This window comes from Harpia harpyja, chromosome 5 (genome assembly GCF_026419915.1).
Source record: "Harpia harpyja isolate bHarHar1 chromosome 5, bHarHar1 primary haplotype, whole genome shotgun sequence".
Taxonomy (NCBI): Eukaryota; Metazoa; Chordata; class Aves; order Accipitriformes; family Accipitridae; genus Harpia; species Harpia harpyja.
The window spans coordinates 15,887,583-15,914,199 of NC_068944.1; the positions used below are offsets into that span (position 1 = coordinate 15,887,583).

General features: G+C 36.3%; 1 protein-coding gene across 1 annotated transcript; it reads left to right on the forward strand.

The window, feature by feature from the left end:
• The first annotated feature begins 472 nt into the window (after positions 1–472).
• Positions 473–26,617, forward strand: TMX3 (thioredoxin related transmembrane protein 3). The gene is made up of 15 exons (XM_052787642.1): positions 473–544; positions 847–901; positions 5,315–5,354; positions 6,590–6,713; positions 9,923–9,968; positions 11,478–11,558; positions 12,974–13,073; positions 13,325–13,402; positions 15,651–15,717; positions 17,966–18,064; positions 19,301–19,358; positions 20,234–20,287; positions 20,606–20,662; positions 24,216–24,345; positions 26,514–26,617. Exons 1-15 carry the CDS (start codon positions 499–501, stop codon positions 26,541–26,543), a joined length of 1,065 nt encoding a protein of 354 aa, XP_052643602.1. The 5' UTR covers positions 473–498; the 3' UTR covers positions 26,544–26,617.

Below are 26,617 nucleotides of genomic sequence, written 5' to 3' on the forward strand. Positions count from 1 at the left end.
GGTTGCTGATACAGCAGCAGCAGCAAGTGGTACGGGATGAGCTCTATCCATGGAAGACAGCTGGCAACCAGACAGGTGGTACACGTTTTTCTGCCGTAACTCACGTTCCAAGGAATCAGAGCATTGATTTTACTCAATGAGAGTCTGGCGGGCCCCAACTCTGGAAACCAGCGGGAAGATGACAACGGCCAGCCACGCCGCGTCCCGTCACCGTGTCCGGGTGTCACAACTGTCCACCGCCCCCCCCCCCCCCCCCGCCTCCGAGGGCGCCTTTCGGCGGCGCAGAGACCCGGGGATGAGCGGGGGGCACGCCGCCGCCGCCGGGCCGGCCCGTGGCTGCCGTTACTCCCCTCAGGCAGAACCGCCGCCTCCGCCTTCTCGCGCGCGGGAACGGACCCGCAACAGCCTCCCGCCGTCCCCGCGCCTGCGCAGCTGCGGGAAAGGTCGACGCCGCCGCGCGCCGCTTCCCCTTCCGGCCGCGCCGGGGCTCTTGTCAAGATGGCAGCGGCGGGCGCGCGGCGGCGGTGGCTCCTGTGGGCGGCAGGTAACGGCCGGGCGGCTGCCAGCCGCTTCGGGCTCCCGGCTGCGGCCTGGTCGGGCGGAGGGGAGGAAAAGCGGTGGGGTTCGGAGGCGGAAGAAGGGTCGAGGGGAGCAGCGGGCAGCGCTGCCGCGGGCGGGCGGGCGGTGCGGGGAAGGCTGGGGCTGTGGGAGAGGGTTGGAGGGCAGGGACGGGGGGGGGAAGGTGCGCTGGCGCTGAGCCTGTCAGCGAGCCTGTCAGCTGGCGTGGGTGAGCACCCCAGGTTTGGTTTGGAGATCAGCCACAGTACGCTTTTTCTTACCTCGCAGTGGTTGCACATGCGGTGGCATCAGGTGCCGGTTTTGTGGAGGATCTAGATGAGTCGTAAGTACTGGGGTGCCTTGCCTTATTAACTTAAGTATTGTTTTTCTTTTTGCGGGGGGGATGATCCAGGACACACAGCTTCGTGCAGAGTGTGGTTGTCAAGAAAACTACACTGGAAAAGTTTGTCTTTTTCTTAGCAGGAATGGCAGAAAGATTGTGGCCTGTATTAAGTAGGTGCAATTTAATGAAGCTGAGGAACACTTTAATTTTGCGATTCTTTTTAAAGCTGTTATTATGGGTGCTGTTGCCAAAAATGTTCTCAGGCTTCCTTGCTCTTTCTTTCTTTTCGGTAGAGTAAACGTATTGGTAGATTGCTGCCTGCCCCAATTAAAAGCTGATTGTGCTTGACCAAATTCTTCAGTAGGGTTTGCTGCGTAGCTGGCACAGGGAGTTGGGAGAACGAGTATAAGTGCATTCATGCATGGCCAGAAATGGAAGAGAGAAGGAGGCCTGCAGGACGAGTTCATGGCTGCTTGAGGTCCCAATTATATTCTGGTGTAAAAATGTGCTTTTACAGCAGATTTAGCCCTGAGACTCTGGAGGTGTTGAAATGGGTAGTCCTGCCCTTAACTTGGTTATGTAGTGTTATTGTTCATGTACTGCCTTGCTTTAGCAGTTTGATGGCTACATACTTGCTGTTTGTAATAAAAACTAGCTTTCCAAAAATGAAATTATTTTTGGTTTTGTCAGATCAGCTGGTTGATCTAAAGTGCTACAAAGCAGAACAATTATTATAATTGAAATAGAAGGTATAGAAAATACTAGCTGGTAGGGGAGCAGAAGGTGGTGTTAGATGGCTGCTGTATGATAAATTTAAGCCAGGCGAAGGTGATGTTTTCATGAGGGTTCAATCCATGATAAATTGCATCATAGAGCTAAAAAGTCAGAAAACCATTCACTTTTTTACCATATTGCTTATTCAGCTAGACCAGATAATCATAGGATCAAATGAGGTACAGTGGAATTATGGGGGAGAGAATAAGAATATATGGAAGGGGTACTGAAGAGGGATACATCAGCACCTCTGACTGGTGTTTAAAGTGATGTAAAACAGCAACCGAAACACAGAAACTGCTTGGACTTGATTTTCAAAGCTTATTTTTGAAACATGCCTCATATTTTCAAGGACTGAAGATAAAGAGGCTAAGTGAATAAAATAGCATGTATCTGTGCTCCCCTATCATGTTCCCATATTATGTTTCCACAGGTATAAATTTAAATGTAATTGCTGTTTTGGAGTGAAGAAGCATAATTCTGTAGTCACGTAACTTTTTTGAAATAGCTGATAAAAGAAAATCCTGTTTTAGAATACTTGGATTTTTCAACTACAAAACTATACAGAAGTCTGTATTTGTAGTTGGGAGTAAAAATTAAATGGGGATTTGTTCAGGATAGGTTGTTGGTTTTTTTTTTTTCTTTTTAGCTAATTGGCAGATGGTGAAGAAGGTCAGGAAAACAGTTTAAAAAAAATTTGGGAGCAGTGACTGGTGAAAGTTTCAAGTTTTCTATTTTATAGATGCCTAAACATCATGGAGTTTTTGCTGTTGCTGAAAACTTTGGGTTTTATTTGAATTTTGGTAGTTGCAAACAATGCCTCCTAGCACAAGGTGCAGGTCCCTTTCCCAAGCTTACAGGATATAGGAAAACAAGTAGCAGAGAAGAACTAACAGAGATGCAAGTTACCCAGCATCACCCAACTGGGCTGTGGAAGGGATGCAGAATAAGAGCTATGGTTCCTATCAGCTTATGCTGATCGAACTGCTGGCTGCCTCGGATCAGCACTCATCTTGCAATATTTGGTGACTTGTTCTAGTGTGATAATGAAGCAGATAAGTAACCTGACTAAAAGGGAAATATTTTTCTGTCTGCGAGGTTGCATTGGTGGCTCAACTCAGGAACAGAAGCATCAGAAATAGTGCCGGGCGGTGAGAAGGGAGATGGGGAGGAATAGAAACAGCAGCTGGATTAGTTTAAGGCCATTGGAATTGCGGCCTTGGTCTTCAGTTTTGCTTCACACCGGTTTCCTTTAACCATTAACCATTAAGTGGGGTGCATGGATTAAGTGGAGGTTGAGGCAACATTTGATCATGTAGTGCCAAATGTTGGGAAATTGTATGTATTTGAGCAAATAATTTTGATTCAAGGATATGCAACACCTATGTCATTTTTCCACCAGTATGATTGTGCCTGTGTCAGCTGACAGAGAGAGGATTGCATAGGACAGTTAAAAAAAGACTGAAATTTTGCACTTGGAAATGTATTTACAGAGCCTAGAAACAGCACCTTCAGAAAATGCTTGAATACCTATTTGTACAGAGATTTCCATTTTTCTTCAACAGTATGTTGAACTTTCTTAAAACTGTCTAATAGTTCAGTCATTGACATTACCAAACCTAGAATGAGTTCAGATAGTTGGGTTTTGTCACACTTCATATATTGGTTTCTGTGGAAGTTGATTAAATAGGCACTTGTAAATGAGTGGTAAAGATTGAAATTTGTTATTGTAAGAACTACAGTATTTTTTACAGTATCTTAGGCTAAAGTTGTTAAGTTCCATTGAAAAATGTTCTGCCTCCAGGCATTTCCTTTCTTTCCCTCTTTTCCTTGATGTCTACTGGTTTTGCAAGATTTCAGTCTACCTTTCTCAGTGCTTTAACGCTTTCTGCAATCTCCCATAACAGTCATACTGTGGCAGGGGGAGGAGAACATTTCATTGTATATTATTCTTTTACAAGCCAAAGGTGGTACTCTAAATTGAAGCACGGCCCAGGATCTGATGATTCAGTAGCTGCTTTCTGCCTTTTGCATCATAACGAATTATTTGACATTGTAATTGGAAGTTAGCTGGAGCTTCATTGGCATTCTCAAGAGACGCTAGACTCTAGCTAGTTCTTTCATTAGCTCTGTAGCACTTAGGGTGGTGAAGTAAATATTTAGTGAGGTGGTCAACTAAGCAATTTTGTGACTTAAAAATGATGCTTTCCTGTAGCAGTTTTATGTTAGTCACTGCAAATACCTTTTCTGCTGTACAAGAATTGCAACCTTGGTATGCCGTCAATAAAACAAAGAAGGCTTGAAAATACCAGTGAAATGCTGCAATTCTAAGTTTAATATACTCAGTGCTGTAATTAGATTATATTAATGATTTCTGAATTATTTCTTTCAAAGAGTAGGCCAGCATCAGCATTATTGTTTCTTCAAAACCATTATGGACCATTACAGGTCTGTTCAACTTTAAATGTAATATAATAAATGTTCTCTGATTCTGCTTGCCACCTATGAGCCATTTATAGGCATGCTGCATATTGGGAGTTGACAAGTTGGGCTATAACTTCGATTAATTGGATCTTAATTTGGAGTGTAGATCACACACTTATTGAGTAATTATATATATATTCATCTCCATTCACAGTAAGAGTGGTACAGTAAGAATGTGTGTAATGTATTTTATAGCATGTGACATTACTCCCACTTCTAGTTACTTTTATGAAGCCTATCTTTTACAAAACTAAACCTTACATTAAAATTCTGGCTTATTTAACTCTCAACATAGAAATAATTAACTAATGTGATAATTTCTATGATCTTGTAGTGACAACAGTTCAGTGAAATGTGTAGGGAACATTTCAAGAGGTAATGAGGAACTTTGATTTATCATGTTCTATTTTTGTTTGAGAGGTTTTAGCATTTAGTGACAAATTTACAGTTAATAAAGCTAGTCAGTTAATTAAGATGTTATTTTTCTAGCATTAAGAGTATTCAGTAGTACCTGTGTATCTCTGTTTTTTATCAATAACTTGAACATTTTTATTCCAATAAGTTGGTTTCTTGTGTGCACCTTTGATAAAAACAAAAACTGACACACCTATAGTAAAATGTTAAAGGATGTTGAATTAAAATTGCTTTGCATGTTAACATTAAAGATAATTTAGTTAGTCTACATTCAGTAAAGCTAAGATTAACAGTGTAAACCAATGCTCTAAGAGTCTGTATCAGTGGATCTATAAAAATGCAATATTTTCTAAACAGTCAACAACAGTATTTAATATAACTAGAACAGCTGCAAAATACTTCTTCCCCTTAGATTACATGTCCTAATCAAATATCTTTTGTGTGTTTTGGTGTGTTTTCTGATTTCTTACTGTTTTTCTGGTTTGTTTTTTTTTTTGTCTTGGCAAATAGTTATAGAAACCTAATTGGTACAACTGAGTATGTAATTTCATGTGCGGGGGCAATCTTAATGCTGAAAAATAACTATTTCCTCCTTCCACCCACCCTCAAAGAAAGAAACAAAACAGAATTCTTGTATCTATAGTTTATACCAACTTAATTGTAGACTTTGCCTGTTTCATACATGCGCTTCACTTATTTTCAAATATATCATATACTGATTTCATTTTTTTCCCCTCCTAGGTTTAAAGAAAACCGTAAAGATGATATTTGGCTCGTAGATGTGAGTATATGAGAAAAATGGGAAGACCTGCTAGTGGAAATCAAAACACAAAATGTACAATGCTACACTCTGTAGTAAGGCTGCTTCATCATTTGGAAAATTGCTTGTACATGGTGCTGAAAAATTACATGACAGTAATTCTTCTGACAGGATGGATAAGCAATCTGTCTGTGTTCAGGATGAACCAGGAATTAGACTGAGTACTGGATGCAGACAGGATGCTTCATCCTGTGTTTTACACTCCTTAAAAAAGGAAAGCAGATTACCTAACACTTAGAGTCAGGAGGTGATAATCTCTGTTCAGAATTTTTAGTTCCATTCTTTAGTTACACCAGCTAATTTGTGTTCTAGACATTTAGCACTACAACATCAAGTATATGAGAGGTTTCTTTTGCTTTTCTAACTTATATGGAAAGATTCAGTGCTTCTTATTTCAAGGAATTATTTAAAAGATTGAGCTTGTTTGGGAATGAGATAAAATTCTTTTTAGCTCACCCAAATATGAACTGTAATTCCCAAATTGTATAATTCAGATTTGTGATTTTTGAGTGGGGAAAACTATATATGCAGATTCAGAATTGATCAGTAATGTATAGGAAAACAAAATCCAACTTTGTCAAGTTGCGACCTGATCTTGTTATACCAAAATATTGATATCTTCCCTATTAATTTCACTGAGGTGTTGCAGCCCTGAGCTGTTGTTGGCCCTGAGAAAATGGGATCAATTTTACAGTGTGCTTGTATAAAAGTAGTTGCTGAAGAACTGGAATCCAGAGGGCAATATATATATATTGCCTTTCCTTTCGAAGAATAGTGTTCCCCTGTTGGCAAATAAATTCATATTCCTGGGTAGATCAATTACGTGATCTTTTAACTTTCAAAAAAGGAGGAAAATATTCCAAAAGACATTTTTTTTTTTAAAAAAATGTTACCACACAGTCTATTTTTAAATAAGAAATGGTATAATAGTACAGCAATTGAATGTATTCTTTTCAAACTTGTGCTTTCACATTAAAAGTAGCACCAAATCATAAAAGCTCTGTCCAGCATTGTAATTAACTTGCAGTTTTGTTAAGACTTAAATCGCACCATGACTGGAAAATAAGCCTTGCTGATGTATTTGAGGGTTAATCATAGAATCAACTTCTCTTAATTATTTCTCTTTGTTAACTTCTCTCTCTTTTTTTTTTTTTTTTTTTTTTTTTTTTTTTATTTCAAATGCATTTGCTTCTCAGTTTTATGCACCTTGGTGTGGCCACTGCAAGAAACTGGAGCCTGTCTGGAATGAAGTGGGTATAGAAATGAAAAACATGGGCTCTCCAGTAAAAGTTGGGAAGATGGACGCAACTTCCTTTTCTAGTAAGTATGGTTTGGTTAGGGGTAATTTCATGAGAGCCTCTGTTTTGAAACTGTTCTTAATTTTTTTCATTAAGTCATTCTTCTCTTCTGTATCATAACAAATGTATGCAAACAGTCGTTGGAGAACAATTTCCTGATCTTTTTCTTTCTAAAAGTGACAACATGCTGTAGTATGCATTTTTTATCACACTTGTTTCTGCTTATGTAGGGAATTCTTACTGACAAATGGAAGGTAAAAGCTTTTCAAAGATCCACTTTTGATAGGCTTCTTAGAGTACCATTATACAAGCATCTTTGTGGTGCGTGTCTTGACAGCATCCAATTTTAGGTTCCTTGTATAATTGTTGTACAAGTGCTTGTGTTCTTGCTATTATTCTTTTCAGGTAATCAGTCCTTAAGACGTTACACCAAAAGCCTGCTGAAATCACTGAAGTCATTACATCAGTGTTGAGCCAATTTCTCCCTGTGTTTCTCTGTAAATGTCTTCTTGAAGAACCAATTTCAGCTATTTTAATGCTTTCTTTTTTGATGATGCCTTTCATATGTACTGACCTTTTCAGAGAAAACCCAAAACTTTGGGTATTTAGAGAAGTGGTTTGGGTAGACATGAGAGGATTGTTGCATGCTTAACAGTATTTTCTTAGTTTTAGTGTGCTTTTTTAATTGTCATTTCACTTAAAAGTATGTAGAACCAGGAGGATATTTAAGAGGGAAGGCATAGGGAGCAGTGGGGCCCAAGTGAGATCTGTATGTAATGAAACTCTGTTAATACATGTAATGTTTTTAGTTAATAACCATTAAACCTTATTATTCAGGATTGTCATATTTGCATAAAATATTATGCAGAATACTTTTTTTCTGTGATATTTCAGTTTTTCTGTGCCTACATATGGCAGAGTTTGGTCTTTTGAGATCAATATGATCTTGTCTCAAACACCAATTTATTGTATGTAGTTGTTTTTGTAAAACCACATAAATTTGACCTCATGTTTCATCTTAAAGATACTTATTTGCTAAAGCAAAATAAGTCTGGAGAATGAGAAGTTTCAAGATCATGCAACCAGGTAACTTCAAAATTAGGAATACATTTGGTAGATCTCTAACATTCCAGTCATCTATATAAAATTTTAAATCATACAAATTGTATAAACTCTTACCCTGAAATATTCTGGCATCCTGATACTAAATTTTTGTATTTGCTACCTAGAACAGAATTGGCATGTTGGTTTTGTTCTAAAATTCAGTTTTGCATTTTTAAAAATTACTACAAACTGCAAGGGTACCTTTGTGCCCTGGAAATATTTTTCTTCTCAGATTTGTTACTAGTTTTATGAAGAATAGAGTCTGATAAATCCTTTGAAATGGTTTCATGCTTTTATTTTGAAAATGGAAATTTTACAACATCTGGATATGAAAAGCTCAGTTAACTCTGCTTAATGTCTTCCCAATCTAAAGATTCTCTGAAATCAAAGTATATTCAATCTTGAGAACATCAGAAGAAAATGCAGCTGGGCACACGCGTGTAACTGGGAAGGAACATGAATAGTGGGCTCTGCACAGTTTGTGTTCCTAATAGGAATATGAAGTAGTGTGAAAAATCAGAACTTTGGGTAGCTTGTCATCAGAGAGTTGAGATCACAGCTGAACATATAAAGCATCCAATAAGCATTGCCTCTGGTAGCTGTGTGGAAAGAGGATACAGCAGTTACATCAACAGAACAGTCACCTGGTGTGGTGTCAGTTGAATTTTCATGGGGGTTAGCCTCAGAAGTCCACTGAATGTGATCAAAGTAGAAATATGTCACACCTGGGGGCTAGCATAATTGCTGCTGTTTGCCTATTCTGCATTCTTCATATCAACAAGTGGAGGTGATGATGTAAATAAGTAAGTCACTTCCATGATGTTGAGAGGATTTTAGTAATCTCCATATTTGGGATGTTTAAAAAAAATAAAATTAAAAAATGTCTATTTTGTAGTTCTCCTGACTGTGCTCAAGAGCTGTACAAAGAGAAAGTAAATGCCTGTCAATAGGTCTTGTGATTGAATGTTCTAATACACATTTTAATGCATTCTAGTTCTATGTAGTACAGCTATGAGAGAAAAGGATCAGTATCAAATTCATCCTAGTACGCATATTTCTTAGATCAATCTCCTTTGACTAAGATGCCGGTAGATTTATTTGTAGTTCTGTGCAATTATGGTTTTGATCCAGGCAAACAGCCTTAGGGTCACAATTTCGAAACCGTTATTCAGAGCCCTGCACACAAGTTCTCCCACATCTGCTGCTCTGGCATGTGGTTGGTAGCTTCAGAATGTTTATGTTAAAAGTATTGAATCTTGGTGCATTTTGAGTGCAGGGGTTGTTTTTCAGTAGGGAATTGCACAAGCATTGTCAGAATTTTAGCCTTTTTTGAAGACTACTTAGTTTAACTTTTGGAAAACACTGAATTAACTGGAAAGTGTAGTTTAAGGTGGCAATTGCTATGCTCACAACTGGAAGGGTGGTTGCAAATTGTACTCCTCTAATTGATGGGAGCAAAATATAAGGTTTTAAACAAACATGAGGTAGGGGAAAAAAGTTCTGCGATTGTCTTACTTTTTACCACTTTAGTAAGCAGCAGTTAAGTAACTGATTGCGTATAAAGTGTCTATTTCTGGTGAAGTTGATGACTGTAGACATTTACCTCTGCAGAATATGCTTTAAAAACTGACTTTTTTGTAACTACTCCAGTATGATACTGCATTTCTGTTGTTACCCATTACTGTAGCACGAGTAGTTATTTGTCTTTTATATTTCTTTTTTTTATATTTCTTCTTTTAAGCATTAGTGTTTACAACTCTACATGCATGATGCTTAATTCTTGCCTCTGATATTTTCAGCCAATTGTATGTGCATATTAAATGCATACTGCCTTTTGGTGAAAACTGACCAAGCATGTCTATTTAGAGGATTCTCATGCCATTTGACTTGTGGCATATGAATTGAGAGCCTATGATGGGACCCTGCAGTACCTCTGAAAGAGGTCCAAAATTTAATGATATAGCTTCATAACAGCAGCTGCTTGAAAGCAAGTAAAATAATTCATACTGAACTAAGTGGTAGGTTTTTCATTTATTTATGTGGCTTGAATAGTAAACTATGTTTAAAGGTTAAGGTAGGAGAGCAAGAAAGTCTTGGTTCACTTTGGCATTAACACATTTCTTTCAGGTATTGCATCTGAATTTGGAGTGCGAGGCTATCCAACAATTAAGCTGTAAGTTGATGCTTCCTGCTGAGTTTTGAACAGTTACGTATCCTACCACTGATTTTATGACAGTAAAAAAAATAGTCCTCTCTACTTAAAAATCCCAAACAAACGAACCACAAAAAAGCCCTAAAACCCAAAACAAACAAAAGTACTCCACCATCTTGTTTTGACATTATCTTTGATTTCTGCTGGACTGTTTTGCTTTGAAATTCAGTAATATCAAGCATCTTATTTAAAAACAATTCATAAAGGCACGTTAGCAAATTTGGAATTCATTTAGCTGCTGTTTTCTATGCAACTTTGTAAAAGTGTATGTATATAAATATATATATTTTAAATTATTACTATAAAAAGGAATTTCTTGCACCAATTGATCTGACACCTTTAGAGTGATTCAGGCAGTAAGTGCATACCTGAGTCTTCCTGTTAAGTTTTTGTGAGTTGCTGATTGCATTTTCTTGTTTTTAATTACTTCTCTCTTCTCTTCAGTGTACCTGAAAATCTTATGTAAATGACAGTAGTGGCTACTATATAGGGTGAAGTGTGAGAGCAGTTGTTTGACAAGAGAAGTATATGTAGATTTTTTTCTTCATGTAATTAAAAAAGAAAAATCAATGGAGGGCAAAATTTATAGGAAAATACCAGTCCATAATGATACTATATGTACTTGCTTATGTACTTTTTACTGTGAACATACTGGGTTTGTTAGCAGGTTATTGCTTAAGCAAAGAGTATTCATAATATATAACAAATCTTGTCAAGTTAGTTTTCTCAAAAAGGTGGCAGAGATGTTCAGCTTATTAATCTTTAAGGATGAAAAACTTTATTGGCATATAGAGGCATAGAAAATTGAGTTTATGATTACTTTTTTCCTGTGAGTTTCCTAAACCTATATGGATTCAGAAAAAGCCTGTTAGAATTAGTAAAACTTCCTTGAATATTCTTATAATGCAAGTGTGCTACATCCCCTGTCAGCAGAGTACAGTGAACTGACCAACACTTCATGGAAGCTTAATTTAAAACATAAATTCAGAAGGTTTTGTAGGTCATTTGATACTTTTCAATGATAAAAAAAGCATTAAAGAAGTTTATATGTTTGTCTTTTAAAAGGACTAATCCCTAAGTGGCATAAATGCTGAATGTTTGGAGTTTGGTTTGGGCGTGTGGGGTTTTTTATGTGGTCATAAGCAAATGTTCCAAATGATCTGTGTTTACAAAGTAAATTACTTCCGTGCACTAGGAAAAAATAATTGTAAAAGAGGTTTAATTATTTTTAAAAGTCAGTAAATCAGATGATGTGTAAATAAGTTTTTAGTCCCTAATTGCATTGTATTGCATTATTGAGTTTTACATTCTGCTGACCACTTCTTTTATCTGTCTATTTGAAAAATGATCTTGCTTATCACTTGCTAAAAGGCGACTGTGATAAACATGAAGATTGAGTAATTCTACATGTGCAGATATAGTTTAGTTGTTTTCAATTCTGTTCTTTTTTTGTTTTCCCTATTTCTTTAGCTTAAAAGGTGACTTGGCATACAACTATAGAGGACCTAGAACCAAAGATGATATAATTGAATTTGCTAATAGAGTGGCAGGGTAAGTCTACTCTTCTGTGAGACTGGTTCTGGTGACTTAATAATTCTGAACGGTTTTAAGGTTGGCCAAAAATTAAATCTATTTAAAAAAGAACAAGACATTGACACGAAGTTAAAAACTAGAATATGTACTATACGTGTGGTTGCATGTGAGACTGGTGGTGAGTGGCACAGAGAAAGTAAGTAGAGACTGGCTAGTCACAATCCCTTCTTTACAGTGCAAGAACTAAGGGCTTTTCAAAGTAGTGGAAACTATGAACAAATGAAACTCACGGAAGCCAGAAACAAGAATACTGATCTAAATGTTGGCGGATAGATAGACATCATTACTAAGGCAGAATCTGTTTAATACTCAAAAGTTATCTTATAAATATTAGTTTAATATATGCTTATCCACCTGAAAAGTTGCGGCAATTGGCAACTTAAGGAAATTGCTTTTACAGAATTGTTCATAACAATTTCTGTTGGCTTTTTCCTCCTTCTCTACAGTGGCCTGTGGCTTCAAAATGTTATAGATGGTAATCTTTGGAGAGAAAAAAGAATCACATTTCTGTCCTTCATTCTTAAATATAATTAAGAAGCATTCATATAGGTACATAATATTAATCATTGTTCAGAATTCTGTAGTTTAGGAATATCGGTGATCTCTAATAATTTACCAGAATGTTGTGGGATTATTTATTTCTAAGACCACATTTTCTAACTGTTGTGCTTACATTCAGAATTCTCTCTCTCAAATGACTAATACCTTACTGTGGCTGGGAAGACCTCGTTGTGGCCTTTCACTATATAAAGAGGGCTTATAAGAAAGACGGAGAGAGACTTATTATCAGGGCCTGTACTGAGAGGATAAGGGGCAAAGATTTTAAACTTAAAAGAGGGTAGATTCAGATTGGGCATAAGGAAGACATTTTTTGCTGTAAGGGTGGTGAGGCACTGGTACAGGTTGCCCAGAGAAGCTGTGGATGCCCCATCCCTGGAAGTGTTCAAGGCCAGGTTGGGTGGGGCTTTGAGCAACCTGGTCTAGTGAAAGATGACCCTGCCCATGGCATGGGGGTTGGACTAGATGATCTTTGAACGTATCTTCTAATGCAACCCAATCTGTGATTCTGTGGCCAGTAAATGGCATGCATGTTTACATCATAGCAGCATTTTGTACTAAGATATTAATTTCAAATTTAAGTGTGCTGTTTGAGGAACATAACAGGTTTATTTTGGGGGAATTTTAGTTTTATTGCTTTTAGCTGAAACTGAAATAATTGGGAAACTAAATGAATTTGCATTGGGGAATTTAGTTTTTTAAAAAAAGAAAAACACAAAAAACTGTATGGCATTTTGTTGGGGATTTTCATTTGTTTGGGTTTTGCAGCTTGCAGAAACTGAGATTTTTCTTTCTCTTTTTTTCCCTCCTCCCAGACCTCTTATCAGGCCACTTCCTAGCCAGCATATGTTTGAGCATGTGCAAAAGAGACATCGTGTACTCTTTGTGTATGTTGGTGGTGAATCTCCTTTAAAGGTTTGAAGCTTGATTAAATAAAGTTACTTTTTTTGGCTAGTCACAGATATAGTTTAAAATATCTTCTAAAAGACTGAAGTGCATGCTTGTAATAAATACTCATCTTTTTTTATGTTTATTGAAGCGTTCTTACAATCTTGTGTCATAACTATATTTTGTAATTACTGTTTGAAGATAACGTATGTCACAAAGCTTCCGTGTGAAGCATACTAGAAGTTCAGAAATTAAGAACATTGTTTGTATTTTTGCAGGAAAAATACATTGAAGTTGCTTCAGAACTAATAGTTTATACGTACTTTTTTTCTGCCTCAGAAGATGTGCTGCCTGAGGTAAGCTGTTTCAGTTCCTACTATTTCCACATAAATGGTATAGTTCTCCTCATATATGTAATTTTGCTGTTTTGATGGCACAGAAATTGCTTCTTACGATATATTTGGCTTTGATAAATTTCAATCTAATTACACTGAAACATTTCATTTTTGAGTATTTGGGGAAACAATACAAACAAAGTTTCAGTCTGTCATTGCTTTGTATCAGCCAAATTACTTGTTCAGTCATATTAATAAAATTAAGCAGAAGATATGTAGAACTCAACGTGTACCGTACAACCTGCTCAAGAAGGTAGATACTTTGATTTTTAGCCAATGCAAAGCTCTTGTTGCTCCTGACAGCCCTTTCACCAAGCACTTTTATAATTAATTTGGGGGTCTGTGGCATGGAGTACCACTGGTACCCTAATAGAGAAGTAAGTGAAAAGGTAAGTTATTTTCACCGTGTGCAATACAGCTGATCAAAACATTAGTCTGCCCAGGGATCAACTGATCCAATCTACTGGCTGCAGAATTCTCATGTGGCTCTTTGGAGGATTCTGTAACAAGAAAGTTATTTACGGTTAGTCACAAGGGTGGAAAAAATTGCTACTACTATTGTTAGTCTAACTGTTGTTGCTTATGTGTTGAAGCAAAATTAAGAGGCTTTTTAATTTATTGTTATCTCCAAGTGGGACCCAAATCTACTCCATGCCTGATAATGCATGACTTTGAAATTAGTTTGGGGCTAGCAGGGTGAGAACTAGCATAACTTATTTTTTTTAGGCTCCTGCATTTTCCAACATCATAAGTAGAACTGGCCTCATTAGAAATAGTATATTGTTAGATTTCCAGAAGCCTTGTATCAAAAGCTACCTCAATTTGAATATTGCTATTTGCACTTCAGCCCCAGCTGAGCAAGAAAAGTACTGTTCACTCGTGCAGTGGAAAGAGTGTAAAAGGCTGGAACTCTCTGAGATTCTGTGATCATAGTGATGTAAGCAGTGAACTATTTTTCCCACTGGATGTGATTTCACACAAATGTCATTTAAACTGAAGTAGTGATGGTATGCAATATTCTATGGAAAGAAATAAAAATGTTACAAAATCATTGGTTGCTGGTTGTAATGAGGCTTTGCATGACAGTATTCACTGTTAGACTTTGTTTCATCACCTTAGGTAATCTTGTTCCAAGCTTCAGGCATCTTTTGCAAGCCATAAGCTGTATATAGACTGATTTGCCCTTTAAAGATGCTTAAACTATGTTTTGGGCAGATAAGAGAATAAAGCATCACCTAGAATTACCACCTTCTTGCTCATTCATATAAGGTGTTACATTATAAACCTACTGCTTTTACTTTTATTTCCAAGGAGGATAATGCAGAATGATTACAGAAGGCATGTCATTTGCAAAAGTGCTCATGATACTGTTCTTATGTTTCCCAAACATATCTGTAAATTAGACTATTCAGCCAATGTCATCATCAAAACTAAGCTAATGATACAGTCCTTTCTTAACCACAAATACTATTAGAATTTTAACTTAGAATGGTAGCAAGCAGTAAGGCATAGATGCAGTATTTCTTCTGTGACAGTTTACTGAAAACATGAGCTGAGTAAGATTCTTTTAAGTTCCAAGGGAAAGGTTTCTGCACCTTGTAGGTTTTTTTGAGTATGTTGCTGACCATCCTAAATACCATGTTTAGGATTTTAATGCAGGCATTCGTTGTTCTGTTTGCCTAAATTAGGGCTATTTGCAGCCCTGTCTGCTGAACCTGTGTCTTTATATTCCCATTAGCCTGAACTACGGGAAATAGCCCCGATTTAGTGGGGCATGTTGTCAATGTTACTATTTTACTCTACAATATTAACTCTCCTTTTAGTAGAAGTAACGGTATGGCAGGTATGGTGACAACAGCACAACTTGGGAACAGAAAGCATGATTGATAAAACCTTCAAGTTATGAACTCCTATCTAATGTTCATGTCCAACCAATAAAATATTCCTTGTGCTACTGCAGATACTAGTAAAAATCTTGCTTCGTTTACAGTTTGAGACCTACCTCTCAAAAATATGTTTATGTTGTGTTACTTTTTAATACGCGGAAGCTGATAAATTTATTTTAGTAAATGTAGACAGAAAACACTTTAATGTACTTTGAGATTTTCCCCATGGGCTACATTTCCATATTTCAAGATTTTTTTTGTTTGTTTGTTTGTTTAAAAATCTTTTAATCTTCCATGGATTAATTGAAAACCACTTCTTTCAGTATGTGACGTTGCCTGAATTACCTGCTGTTGTAGTCTTCAAAGATGGAACTTACTTTGTTTATGATGGTAAGTAAAAGTGGACATTACCTTAAAACAAGATATTTAAAGTATAAATGGAGAAACTGGAACAGTTGGGATTTTTTTGAAGGTTGTGTTGGGGTGCTGGGAAATTCCCCAGTTTTATGATAAATAACAGCTCCTTCATGAAGGAGAAGAGAAAAAACTAACTAGTTCTTATAGAACAAATGCATTTGAGAAGAAATTCATTTTAGTAATACTGATGTAGAAGTGATGACATTTGCTTTGTGTTATCAGTAAGATGTAGCTTCTAATATTACTGCTTTGCTGGCATTAATGCACTTTTATAAGTTATCTCTTCACTCACTGTCCAAATTCATCATATACAAAACAGAAGAAAACTCTTGCTGAAGATGAGTCACATGTAAGATGAATTTACAGTTCCAAATATTTAATCAGATTTTTCTCGTAAGTGCTCTTCCTGACAGTCAGATCTCTCGAAGTTAACTTGAGGTTTTTATAGATGTGTACTCTGCTCTGAGATTGTGTAAAAGGGTCCAGTTTGAGCTTGTTGTGCCTTGGCAAGACAGGCTGCATAGTTTCTTAGTACAGCAAGCCTTCCTTCAAACACTGTGAAGGAAGAGGAAACTGATTCTGCCTTTATTCCCAATATTAAAATTTGGAGGGCCTTAACTGATAGCTTTGAGCATATGTGACTTTCACATTTGTGTTACTTGGATATTGGTAGTGGGAAAGGATCAGACAGCATAACCTCTCTTTATATAACTGACGGAGCGTACTATGCATACATATCATGGGTTGGCTTATAGATACACCGCTTATTTCCAAAAACATCTACTCTTGATTTAGATTGTTTTAAATGCAGGTTTTTACTGTAAGTTGAAAACTTATCACTTGGAACATTATTTTCCTGTTTTAATTTCTGAAGATCGGTAGTACCACAGCAAAATACTCCAGATGGGCCATCAAGGATATTCTTTGCGATTTCATGGAGTGGCTGTACTTGTCTTCCTCTTCAGTCTGTTGCCTTACCAATCATCATCCAGATAAAAATTCACTCTACAGCCTCCTTGATTTGCATTTTTTTTTTTTTTTTTTTTTTAAACGGGCTTGGAGAAGGCAAGCTTGTCAGAGAAACACTTCTGAACTGCTTTTTGCTGCATGGCTCACTTGCTTTTTCCATACCTTTCAAAAGAAACACAAAACTCGTAATAATCCAGGCTTCTAATTTACTTTGTAAAAATTTTACTCTTTTATAATGTACTAGAAACATTATTGTAAGTCAAGCAAGTTACAAAGATGCAGTATAAGAGACTGGATAAGGTTATATGTGCAGCTGTTATGATTGGGCAGAGATTTGAAGAGCTCACTATAAGAAAATGGTTTAGCAAAATCCATTTCAATACTCTGGCATTGTCTGGTGGTTTTTTTCATTTTTTTCTTCCCCCACAGTAGGCGAATGGGACACAGATCTATGGGAAGCTTTATGCGTGGAATTGTTTGCTGCAATCTTAAGACAATTAGTTGTTAACCTGAAGTTATTGATAACTCACTCTATACTATAGGATTTAACATAAATTTTTTTATTTAATGTGCATTTATATGTCTGTATTTATATATATGCATCATATATATGTTTATACACGTTTTTCTTTTTTACTTGTGATTTGTGATCTAATTATAATGGTGTTGGTGGTATGTGTTAGAATTTGATTCCTTATGGGTTAAAACATCTAGCATCTGAAACTGTAGCCTTCAGTATAACTGATTCTGAATCATATGTAAATATTTGTTCATTTACATTCACAGTTCTGTTAATGCAACTACTTTTTCTTGATTTCTTTCCATTTCATTTAAGGACTCTCACAAATACTGCTTTCTGTATTTTTATATCTCTTTACTTTGAAACTTGCCCCCTCCCCCCCGCCCCGCTTTAAAAACAGGGATTGAAACTGTTCTTTCTGCAGTGGGTCACAGTTATCTTCTAGAATAGTATTGTTTATCCTTGATTTGGGAAAAAATAATTATCAAATCAGTTTTTCATGCTTTGCTATAATACACTTCTTGTTCAACAATTGAAAATAGCTTTAGAAGTTTTAAAACTGAAGAGAAATGTCCAGAAATATGTGAGGTCTTGTCTAACAACAAAAAAAGGAAAAAAGGGGAAAAAATAGTGTTTGCCTCTATAGTACTGAAATAAGTAAATCTGATTGCCCACCTTACAAAAAAAAAAATATATTTTTTAATGCATTCTTTTTTTTTTCCTTTTTTTTAGAGTATGAAGATGGTGATTTGTCATCCTGGATAAATAGAGAAAGATTTCAAGGTTATCTTAATGTAGATGGCTTTACGCTGTATGAACTTGGAGATACAGGTAAGATGCTGCTACCACTAAACTCTTTGGCATCTCTTGTACTTAACACTAAGAAAAATTAAAAAGCACTATGAATGTGTTTTTTAAACCTCAAAAATTAATTAATCTCAGAGTTAGAGTTGATAGTGCCAGTCTTTTTTCTGATGTTGGTCAGACCTGTTCTATTGACTAGAGGCTTCATCCAAAGCCTACAGTAGTCCTTTCCTCAAAACATAAAAATTAGTATATGTAATCCTGTAGTATTCACAGAAAATTAGTAGGACTTTTAATTTAGGAGCAGTTTAGGTTTTGTATAAATTACTTATTAGCTCTTGCAATACCTACAGGGAATTTTATGGCTGGAATTAGAAGTATCAAATATGGATGGGTTTAGACATGTCTTACATCTGCTAGATTCGGGTATCTTTAAACTAGATATGGTAAGGAAAGAAGGAGAGTATGTACCAAAGTGGACCTGTCCTGGAATACTTTAGCTTTTCTCTAGTAAAATTTTTTGCACTCCAGAGGCTTTAGTTAATCCAGCTGATGACAGATCTGCTTTCCTAATAGGAAGTACTTGATCTGGAGAACCTTTGGCCAGCTTTCTAACATATTTTGATCTGGTTCACCTTAGGAGGCTTTGGATTTTTTTATTTTAATCAGAAAAACTTCACAAAGTGAATCCTGAAAAGATCAGTATATTCTGGTGTTTGGTCTTTCAGCTCTTCTGACAGTGGTCTGTGAACTAAGTTGTTTTTCTGATGTAATGAATTCTGGGCTCTGCAAGTAAATTTTCCATGGGTTTTTTTGTGAGGATAATACTCCAAATTTTCAATAGTGTGAAAAATAGTCATTACTGAATCCATACAATCGTGATTCAATCACTTAGAATCAGCTTGTAATTGCCATTCTGTAATAAAGGTTTCCATAGCCTCCTATTTAGGTATATGCAAATATGCTGCTTGAGTAGGGAATTAATTTTTATCTGTGTTTTTCCCCTTTTAACTTCTTTCTATAGATAGGCTTTTCATTAAATGGTAGTAGTGTGGCATTAAGCCATGTCTTAATTTATTTTCAGTAGCTTTAGGAAAACCACAATTTGGTCAGCTAAGAGAGGCTATTTGGCATCGAGATTGGTTTATACTTAAAATAATTCCTGTTCCTGGAGAGTATCTGATCTTGTAGCTTGGAGTATTTTCCATCTGAGAATGCGTCTTTCTTTTTAAATGTTTTCAAGCATTTTATTCCTTATTTTAGGAAAACTTGTCGCTATTGCAGTCATTGATGATAAAAATTCTTCAGTGGAACATACCAGGTACAGAATTGAGTATTGTTGACACTATGGGAAAAATGTGCTGGTATCACACAGAGAACTTTGGAAGTTTCTTTAATTTTAAAAAATACTAGGTTAAATGAATAGTTTTAACTTGTGGATGTTCTCCAATTTATGACTTCAGTCTACTGAATTGACTTAATTTATGGCTCTGTTGAAACACTTGTGAGTTCAATGAGATGATGGGAGTTCCTGTATCAGTCTTCTGCCATTTGTTAATGAGAGCACAGGAGCAAACAGTGATTGCATAGCTTTTTAAAGCTATTGCTTCACCTTTTAAACTTAGACAACAGTACTTGAGTTCAGATGACTTTGAGATGAACTTAGTAAGTTTAAACAGATGACTGTTCTTTAGCTTGGTTGCATTAAAAATGAATTTAGTGATGCTTATATATTAGTTGTCTGTGGAACTTACATTAAGAATGGGCGTTTTCAGTTGGGCTGGAGTTTGCTGAAGAGTCTGAGAGGAACGAAACCTTCCCCTGTCCCTTTCTGATTGCATACATAATTAGACTAAGAAATATTGTTCAAGTACTGTGTGGTATTTTCCCAGATCTCTTTGGATTTTCTTCAGAGTCACAGTGCTGCATCTTGAGAAGGCAATAGATGGAGTGAAGCAGCCTGACTGTCTGTCTGTGTTTTTCTTGTGTTGAGTCTATGTGGTAGATAGCCTTTCAACCCTTAGAAACCAAGAAAGATGAATGAGGTGGGTTTTGTTAATGGAATAGGGAATCCTTATTGCTGATGAGGTACTATTTGCTGTTTACTGGGGAAATCTCAATGCTTATTGGTTGTATTTTGACAGAGTATATCCTGGATTATCAATTTTTTTTTTTTTTTTTTCCCCCCCCCTCCAGACTAAAATCTATTATTCAGGAAGTTGCTAGAGATTATCGGGATCACTTTCACAGGTAGGTACATAGGGTACTATGGTATCTTAAATGAACTTCTGCATTAACCTTTCTAAGGCAGCAGTTATTTTTTTCTACATGAAAAATGTTATAGGGCCTGCTTTTATATTCATATACTGATATTCAATAAGACCATTCCATTAACTGAGTGTGTTTTGGGATGCTGACTGTCTTATAGGTTGTCAATTTTTGAATTATGTTGCTGAGTGTGTGCTCTCATCTTCAGTTATAGGGAAAATATTTAAGGAAGAACTTTTGCTGAAACCCACTATTCTGTTTTCTTTTTCCTCATTCTGTTTTTCACTGATTCTCTTACAGGGATTTCCAGTTTGGCCATATGGATGGAAATGATTACATTAATAGTTTACTAATGGAGTAAGTAAATTCTTATTTGAATATTCTTTCTTTTGTATTTGTTGCTAAGTATATTTAATTGCAAACAATCTTATGAAGAATTCTTGACTTTCATGGGTTAAAAAAAAAATCACTGTCCTCAGAATTCAGCATGTAACATAGTGTCCATTGTTTGTTAAATTAAACTGCATAATTTAATGTTGGAAGTTTGGCTTACTGATAATGCTGATTGACAAAGCTTATTTTTTAGGTCTGCTTTGTTAAATTAATTACTCTTAGAACTGTGTTGGGTTTTTTTCCTTCCTTAAATGTACAGGGCACTAGAGAAAAATGATGTCAATTTGTAACAGGAAATGTAAATAATGGTTATGCATTATCTATGGCTTTTATTTGTGGAGAGGCACACTTAATTCTTGATACATTTTTAAGACATGCATAGAAATACACTTCTGCAGAGAAGCATAAAATGCATGGAAGATGCTGTCTGCACTTGATATGTACATGGTACATTTTGAAATATCTGAGTAGTTTAACAAGATGCTTGACATTTGCCTGTATTGTGATCCTCGTCTAAAAATGCCTAATTAGAAAGTTAAGTTGCTTGGCATTTACAGTTGACTACTTTTTCTCCTCTGGACTTTTGAGTGAAAGAAGAGAAAAACGGGTCAATATGCCAGCCCTGTAAGTTTTCCAAACACCTTTCTTGGGGATCAAAGCATGAACAAGGCATGTGTTTGTGCCCCTAAAGTTTCTAGGAACTTCATGGGGACTCAGGATGTACAAGGTCTGTTTTTCTGTGGAATGTTTGTGGATTAACACGTGAATACAATTAATTTAAAACCAGCTGTCTCTCAGTTGAAGTGATGTGATTGATCTAGTGCGTCATAGTTGCCAAAAGTGAGACCCTCCTCACTTCATTAATTGCTTCTCCTATGCAGGTTCTTATGTCTGTCTGCTGAGCTGGTTCAGCCTGTCTATCTGGCAGAAAAGTGTTTACTTTTTTGGCTAGGAGAGTAGGGGAGTTATTTTGCTGATCCAATAAAACCCTTAAATGTCTTCCCTCGTGTTCTGCTGAGTACCAGAACTGATGTGCAAAGAAGCAGGGGAGGGAGATGAGGTCCCTGGGAGGAAGAAAATGAAGGGGAAGACGACAGAACAGCCACTTACAGTGGTAGTTATCTAGTGGCAAGATCTGTTCAGCTGGATTGTTTAACTTAATCTGCAAAATACCTGATTTTATAATTTGTAGTATATGGGAAATGGCTGTTAAAGTGCTCACAGGCTTTTAATTATTTTCTAAACAGAGTGTATATATTTCCAGCATAAGTGGAAAGCAGCAAAAGAATGCAGCAAAATATGTTCAGTGTTCTAAGTAGCTGCTCTTCAAGTGGCTACTTGCAATACGGTTTTACTCGAATTATTCAAGTGCTTTAGTTTTCCACGAGATGGCAGCAAGTGGAAACAGAAAAAGCCTCCTGAATCGTGAGAAACTTATTGCAGAATACTTTTTTTACTGTGCTAGATGCACATAGGAACAAATTCTGTTTCTTCACAAGGGACAAAATATTGTATGATTCATGGGGATAAAAGTAGTAGTCCCTCATAGAAGCACTTATGAACCTGGCTGTAACTCCATTAGTAGACATTATAATTTATCTGTTTTCTTCAGCAGTGGATGAACATGCTTTTCTTGGATTAAAAATGGTATAGTTAAAGCTATGCACAAAAGAAGAAAACAGAATATTATGTATTTTACTGAAAGCAAAGATACCTTTGTGTAAGCTAGGGCATATAGCATCATTGGAATGTCAGCTATAGGTATATGTAAAGTATTAATTCCCCAGCTCTTGGAAGAAACATTAAAACATTATTAAATGTGTTTTTAGGAATCTTTCTGTAGCATATAAAATTTGTATATGGAGTTTTATCTTTCAACTGCTCTACAACCAACTCCAAGAACCTCAGTTACCAGACTGTTGAATGTAATAGAAGCACTTTTTTGGTGGGGGCAGAGGGGGATCTTTTCTGCATCCAAGTAATAAAACTTGTTCTGTTTTGGCTGGGATGAGGTGTTTTGGCAGAGGTTGATAACTTGTTACCAGGCTCTTGCAGAAACATCTGATTTAGTTTGATCGCCTCCTACTTACATTTCTTGTTTATTCCTAATAAACAGAGAATAAAAATGTCGAGGGAAGAATTGTATTTAGAGAATCTTATGTTGCAGGTTGTCATTGTTGACAAAGCTTTGCTGTTTGGTTGGGTTTTTTTAAAGTTCCTTTGAAAGGATAAAATTATTTTGTTATCTCTGTAGTTGGCCTTATATTTTTTGAGGTGCCACCATGCTTTCAGCTTGAGTACTAGGAATGTGGTCTGCGCCTGAAGTCTTAAGAGTATTCAGATTTCTAGGAGTTTAGAAAATTTTATGTATAAGTATTAAACTTGTTCACTTCTAGGTTTGGAATTGAACTTAAATTAAACAAACAAACCACCTAAAATGTGTGAGAAAAATTAGAATAATTTCTATGACTTCAAAGAAAAATGGGAATCTTGAGTAAATGCTAAACAATATTTTCATGAAATAATTGATTATGGATTGATAGCCGCAGTTAAGGCTGAAATCATCATCAATATTGCATGGATTACAAATGTACATGGGTGGGGCACTATTAGACAAGAATGAAAATGTAGAAGAACAAGGTTTGCATCTTCTGCTGTGAAGAAAAGCCACCTAGTATTTAAGTTCATTATTGACAGAAGTGTAGATAACTGGCAAAGAATACAGGAGACTTTTCACCTTACTTATTTAATGTATTTTCAGTCTTTCTTGTTGAACAATGTACTTGTACAGTATTACATTTTCCTAAACCTGATCTAATTTTGAATTTAGGGCTACTTTGAACAGTACATTATACTGGTTTATATTCAGAGATAATTTCTAACCTTTTTTTTCTTTTTTCTTTTTTTTTTTTTCTTTTTTCTTTCTTTCTGATTCTGTGTTACTAAATAATGCTTATGCATGTGAAGGTCAACTGCTGCGTAATAATTGTTTAAAAACTCTGTAGCTCATCTGCCATGTCTAAAAGAGATGTAGAAAAACTTTGGTTGGTATAGCTTATTCTTTTGACTTGTCAGGTAGAGGTTGATTGATAGAGCTAATCAGTTGGACCATGGCTGTATGGGACTGAATTTTTGGACTATGCATTTGCCTTTGTGCACTAAAACACTTAACAAGTTATGTTAATAGTACCTTTCATATGCAAGGCTATTATTTGTGATCTCTTATTAATTGGCAAGTTGTAAGTTACCTGATTTGCAGTCACTATGGGTATGTAAAATGTAATAAGCTTCAGTAGTGTCACTGACATGGATGTGAAAGAAAAGATATTAATGAGAAACATGCTCGTACCCTTCAGGTGACTCTCTTCTCCCTTCCGTCTTGCCTTTAAGGAACTGCTATAAGGAGCACACACGAAGTGAAGATTAATGGATAACCTTTTAAATGATGTAGGAATTATTTGCGTTGTTTTACACAGTAGTTCTTTAAATGTATAAACTATCTGTTTTATGTTTCCAGTGACTTGACAATCCCTACTATTGTTGTATTGAATACCTCCAATCAGCAGTATTTTCTACCAGATCGGCACATTGAGAACACAGAAGACATGGTTCAGTTTATTAACAATATCTTGGATGGTACAGCTGAAGTAAGTCTTCATTGTGACTTGGAATATGTTGGTTGGTGTTTATTTCCTTAGATGCTAAAGTAGGGAAAAAATTTGGTTATTCTGACTGTTAACACCATGTGTTTTATCTGCCTGTCCTGCCTGTCTTCCTGTCTTGGGTGCTGTCAGTGAATATGTGATTGTGAATTCTTGAGGTGTGCCATTGCTTGCTGTTCTGACTGCAGAACCTCTTGTAGAAAGCAAGTTTTTTTTTGTTTTGTTTATAGCATAATGTTAGCTGACTTCTTTTGATATTCCTTTTACTGGTGTCACTGGTAAATTGAAAGCTTTTTATTCATCTCCTGGTTTGTTTTAAATGCATTTGTTTAAAATTTTCTTTGTAATGCATAATTCAACTCTACCCGTTATTTTGGGTGGTAAATTAATAAATCCAATAGCTTGATGAATGATAGGTTCAGATTCAAAAACCAGTGGTATACTTGCTTTGTATATTACAAACAGACACAAGCTTACCCCTCTCTGCTCTAAAACTAGAAATGAGCTGTCTTTTGTTAAAACGACAAAATTAATAAATCCATCTGGAATTGATGGCTTAGACAATTTTTTAATGTTGGCAAAACAAACTCAGGTTTGCTTATTCCGTCAGTGTACTGTAAGTTGGACAGGAGGCTATGTTGTGTGGATGAAGAAAGAGACCATGGATCAGAGGTTTCATTTGCCCTTATGGGGCAAGAAGGTTTTGCCACAAAGGGGGCAGCGCTAACAAATCATTTGACTGTCTCCTGGGAGAAGCCTGTGTTGGTTTAAGCGCGAATTCACTGTATATTGAATGCTTACTGCGTTAGCTGAATCCCACTTTACGTTATGCCAGTGGTTTTAGGTCATCGGGTGGTAATGACAAGTAATGATGTAGATTGTTTCAGTCATATGGGGTACTTTAGTTTATTTAATCTGACAAATTGATGTAGCAACATAATATAGGTGGGTTTTCTTGCTGTTCATGACTTTACTGGCCATGCTTCCAGCTGCAAGGTGAGGGGTATTCTTTTAACTTATTAGGTGGTTCTTTGTTCTTCAATTCTCACTTTTTTAATGCTTTGTTAACTGCCTTGAATTATGTTATCAACATCTGTTTGACTCTATTTAAATATATCCTTCTGGTTGAAACAACAAATGAAATTGGTTTCTGTCTGTTTTTTAACTGTGAGGAAACTCATTTGTGATGCCTTGTGGTTTTTGCCATAGTATCACTTAGTCTTTCTACCTTTTGTTCGCAATATTTCAGCTAGAATGATTAAAGGTTTGTCTAAATTCATATCCCTATATGTATGTGAGAGTGCTAATACAAGACAGACGATACGGAATGTGATTTCATTTAAGCTAAATGGTGTCTATAGACATAAAATGGCACTAATTTGGCTACATTCAGGCCCAAGAAATTGTGCAGCTGTTGAGGAATGACAGTCTCCAAAGTATGCTGGTAAACAAGTAATAGGATGCAGACTTTCTGAACCACAGTTAAATTTCTGAGAAGTATAACATTCACCCCTTCCCTTCCTTGGGAAGTGTTGGATTATTCATCTTGACTATCTTGTTTTCTGTAAGGCCCCGTAGGTAGCCTCCTATGACTCTGTTTCATTTTTGTGGACTTTTTTTTGTAATTTGAGGGGTTTTGGTCAGGGTCAAGTGCTGATCAGTTGGCTTCCAAAATATAGGTTTGTTTCTCTGGCAACTCAAGACACATGAAAATTGGTCCTGTTCAACAGACAAATTGCCTTTGGATTCATGTAATTATTTTGAAGGCTGCTATGGCAATGTAGGTATAGTCTGTCATTGCTTGACACAAGTTTTCTTTATTACACGTTCATACCTTCTTGTTACTTAGTTCTTAGATTTTTCTAACTGCTTCTGTTGTAATCCGTAAATAGATATCCGCCAACTGCAGGAAAGTTCTGATGATCTCTGCAATTTTGTAATTGTTATATAAGGACAGTTGGTAGTTTCTGTTAGTGTTGCTCTATGGTAAGAGAGTGGAGTGCCAGTCCACTGTTAAAGTTTGCACTGATTGTTTAAAACAATTGTGAGAGAATTTTTCATGAGACTATTGAAATGTTTATCCATGCTTGAGAAGTTGGAGTGTCTGGGCATCATGAGATGCAAGAATAATTACTTTTCATTTCCTTCTAAAGGGACTTAAGATTGCAAGGTCTGAAGAATGAACTTTTGGAATCATAACTGAAAAGTGTCAGCAGTTTTGACATGGTTCCATTTGAAATTTCAGGCACAGGGTGGT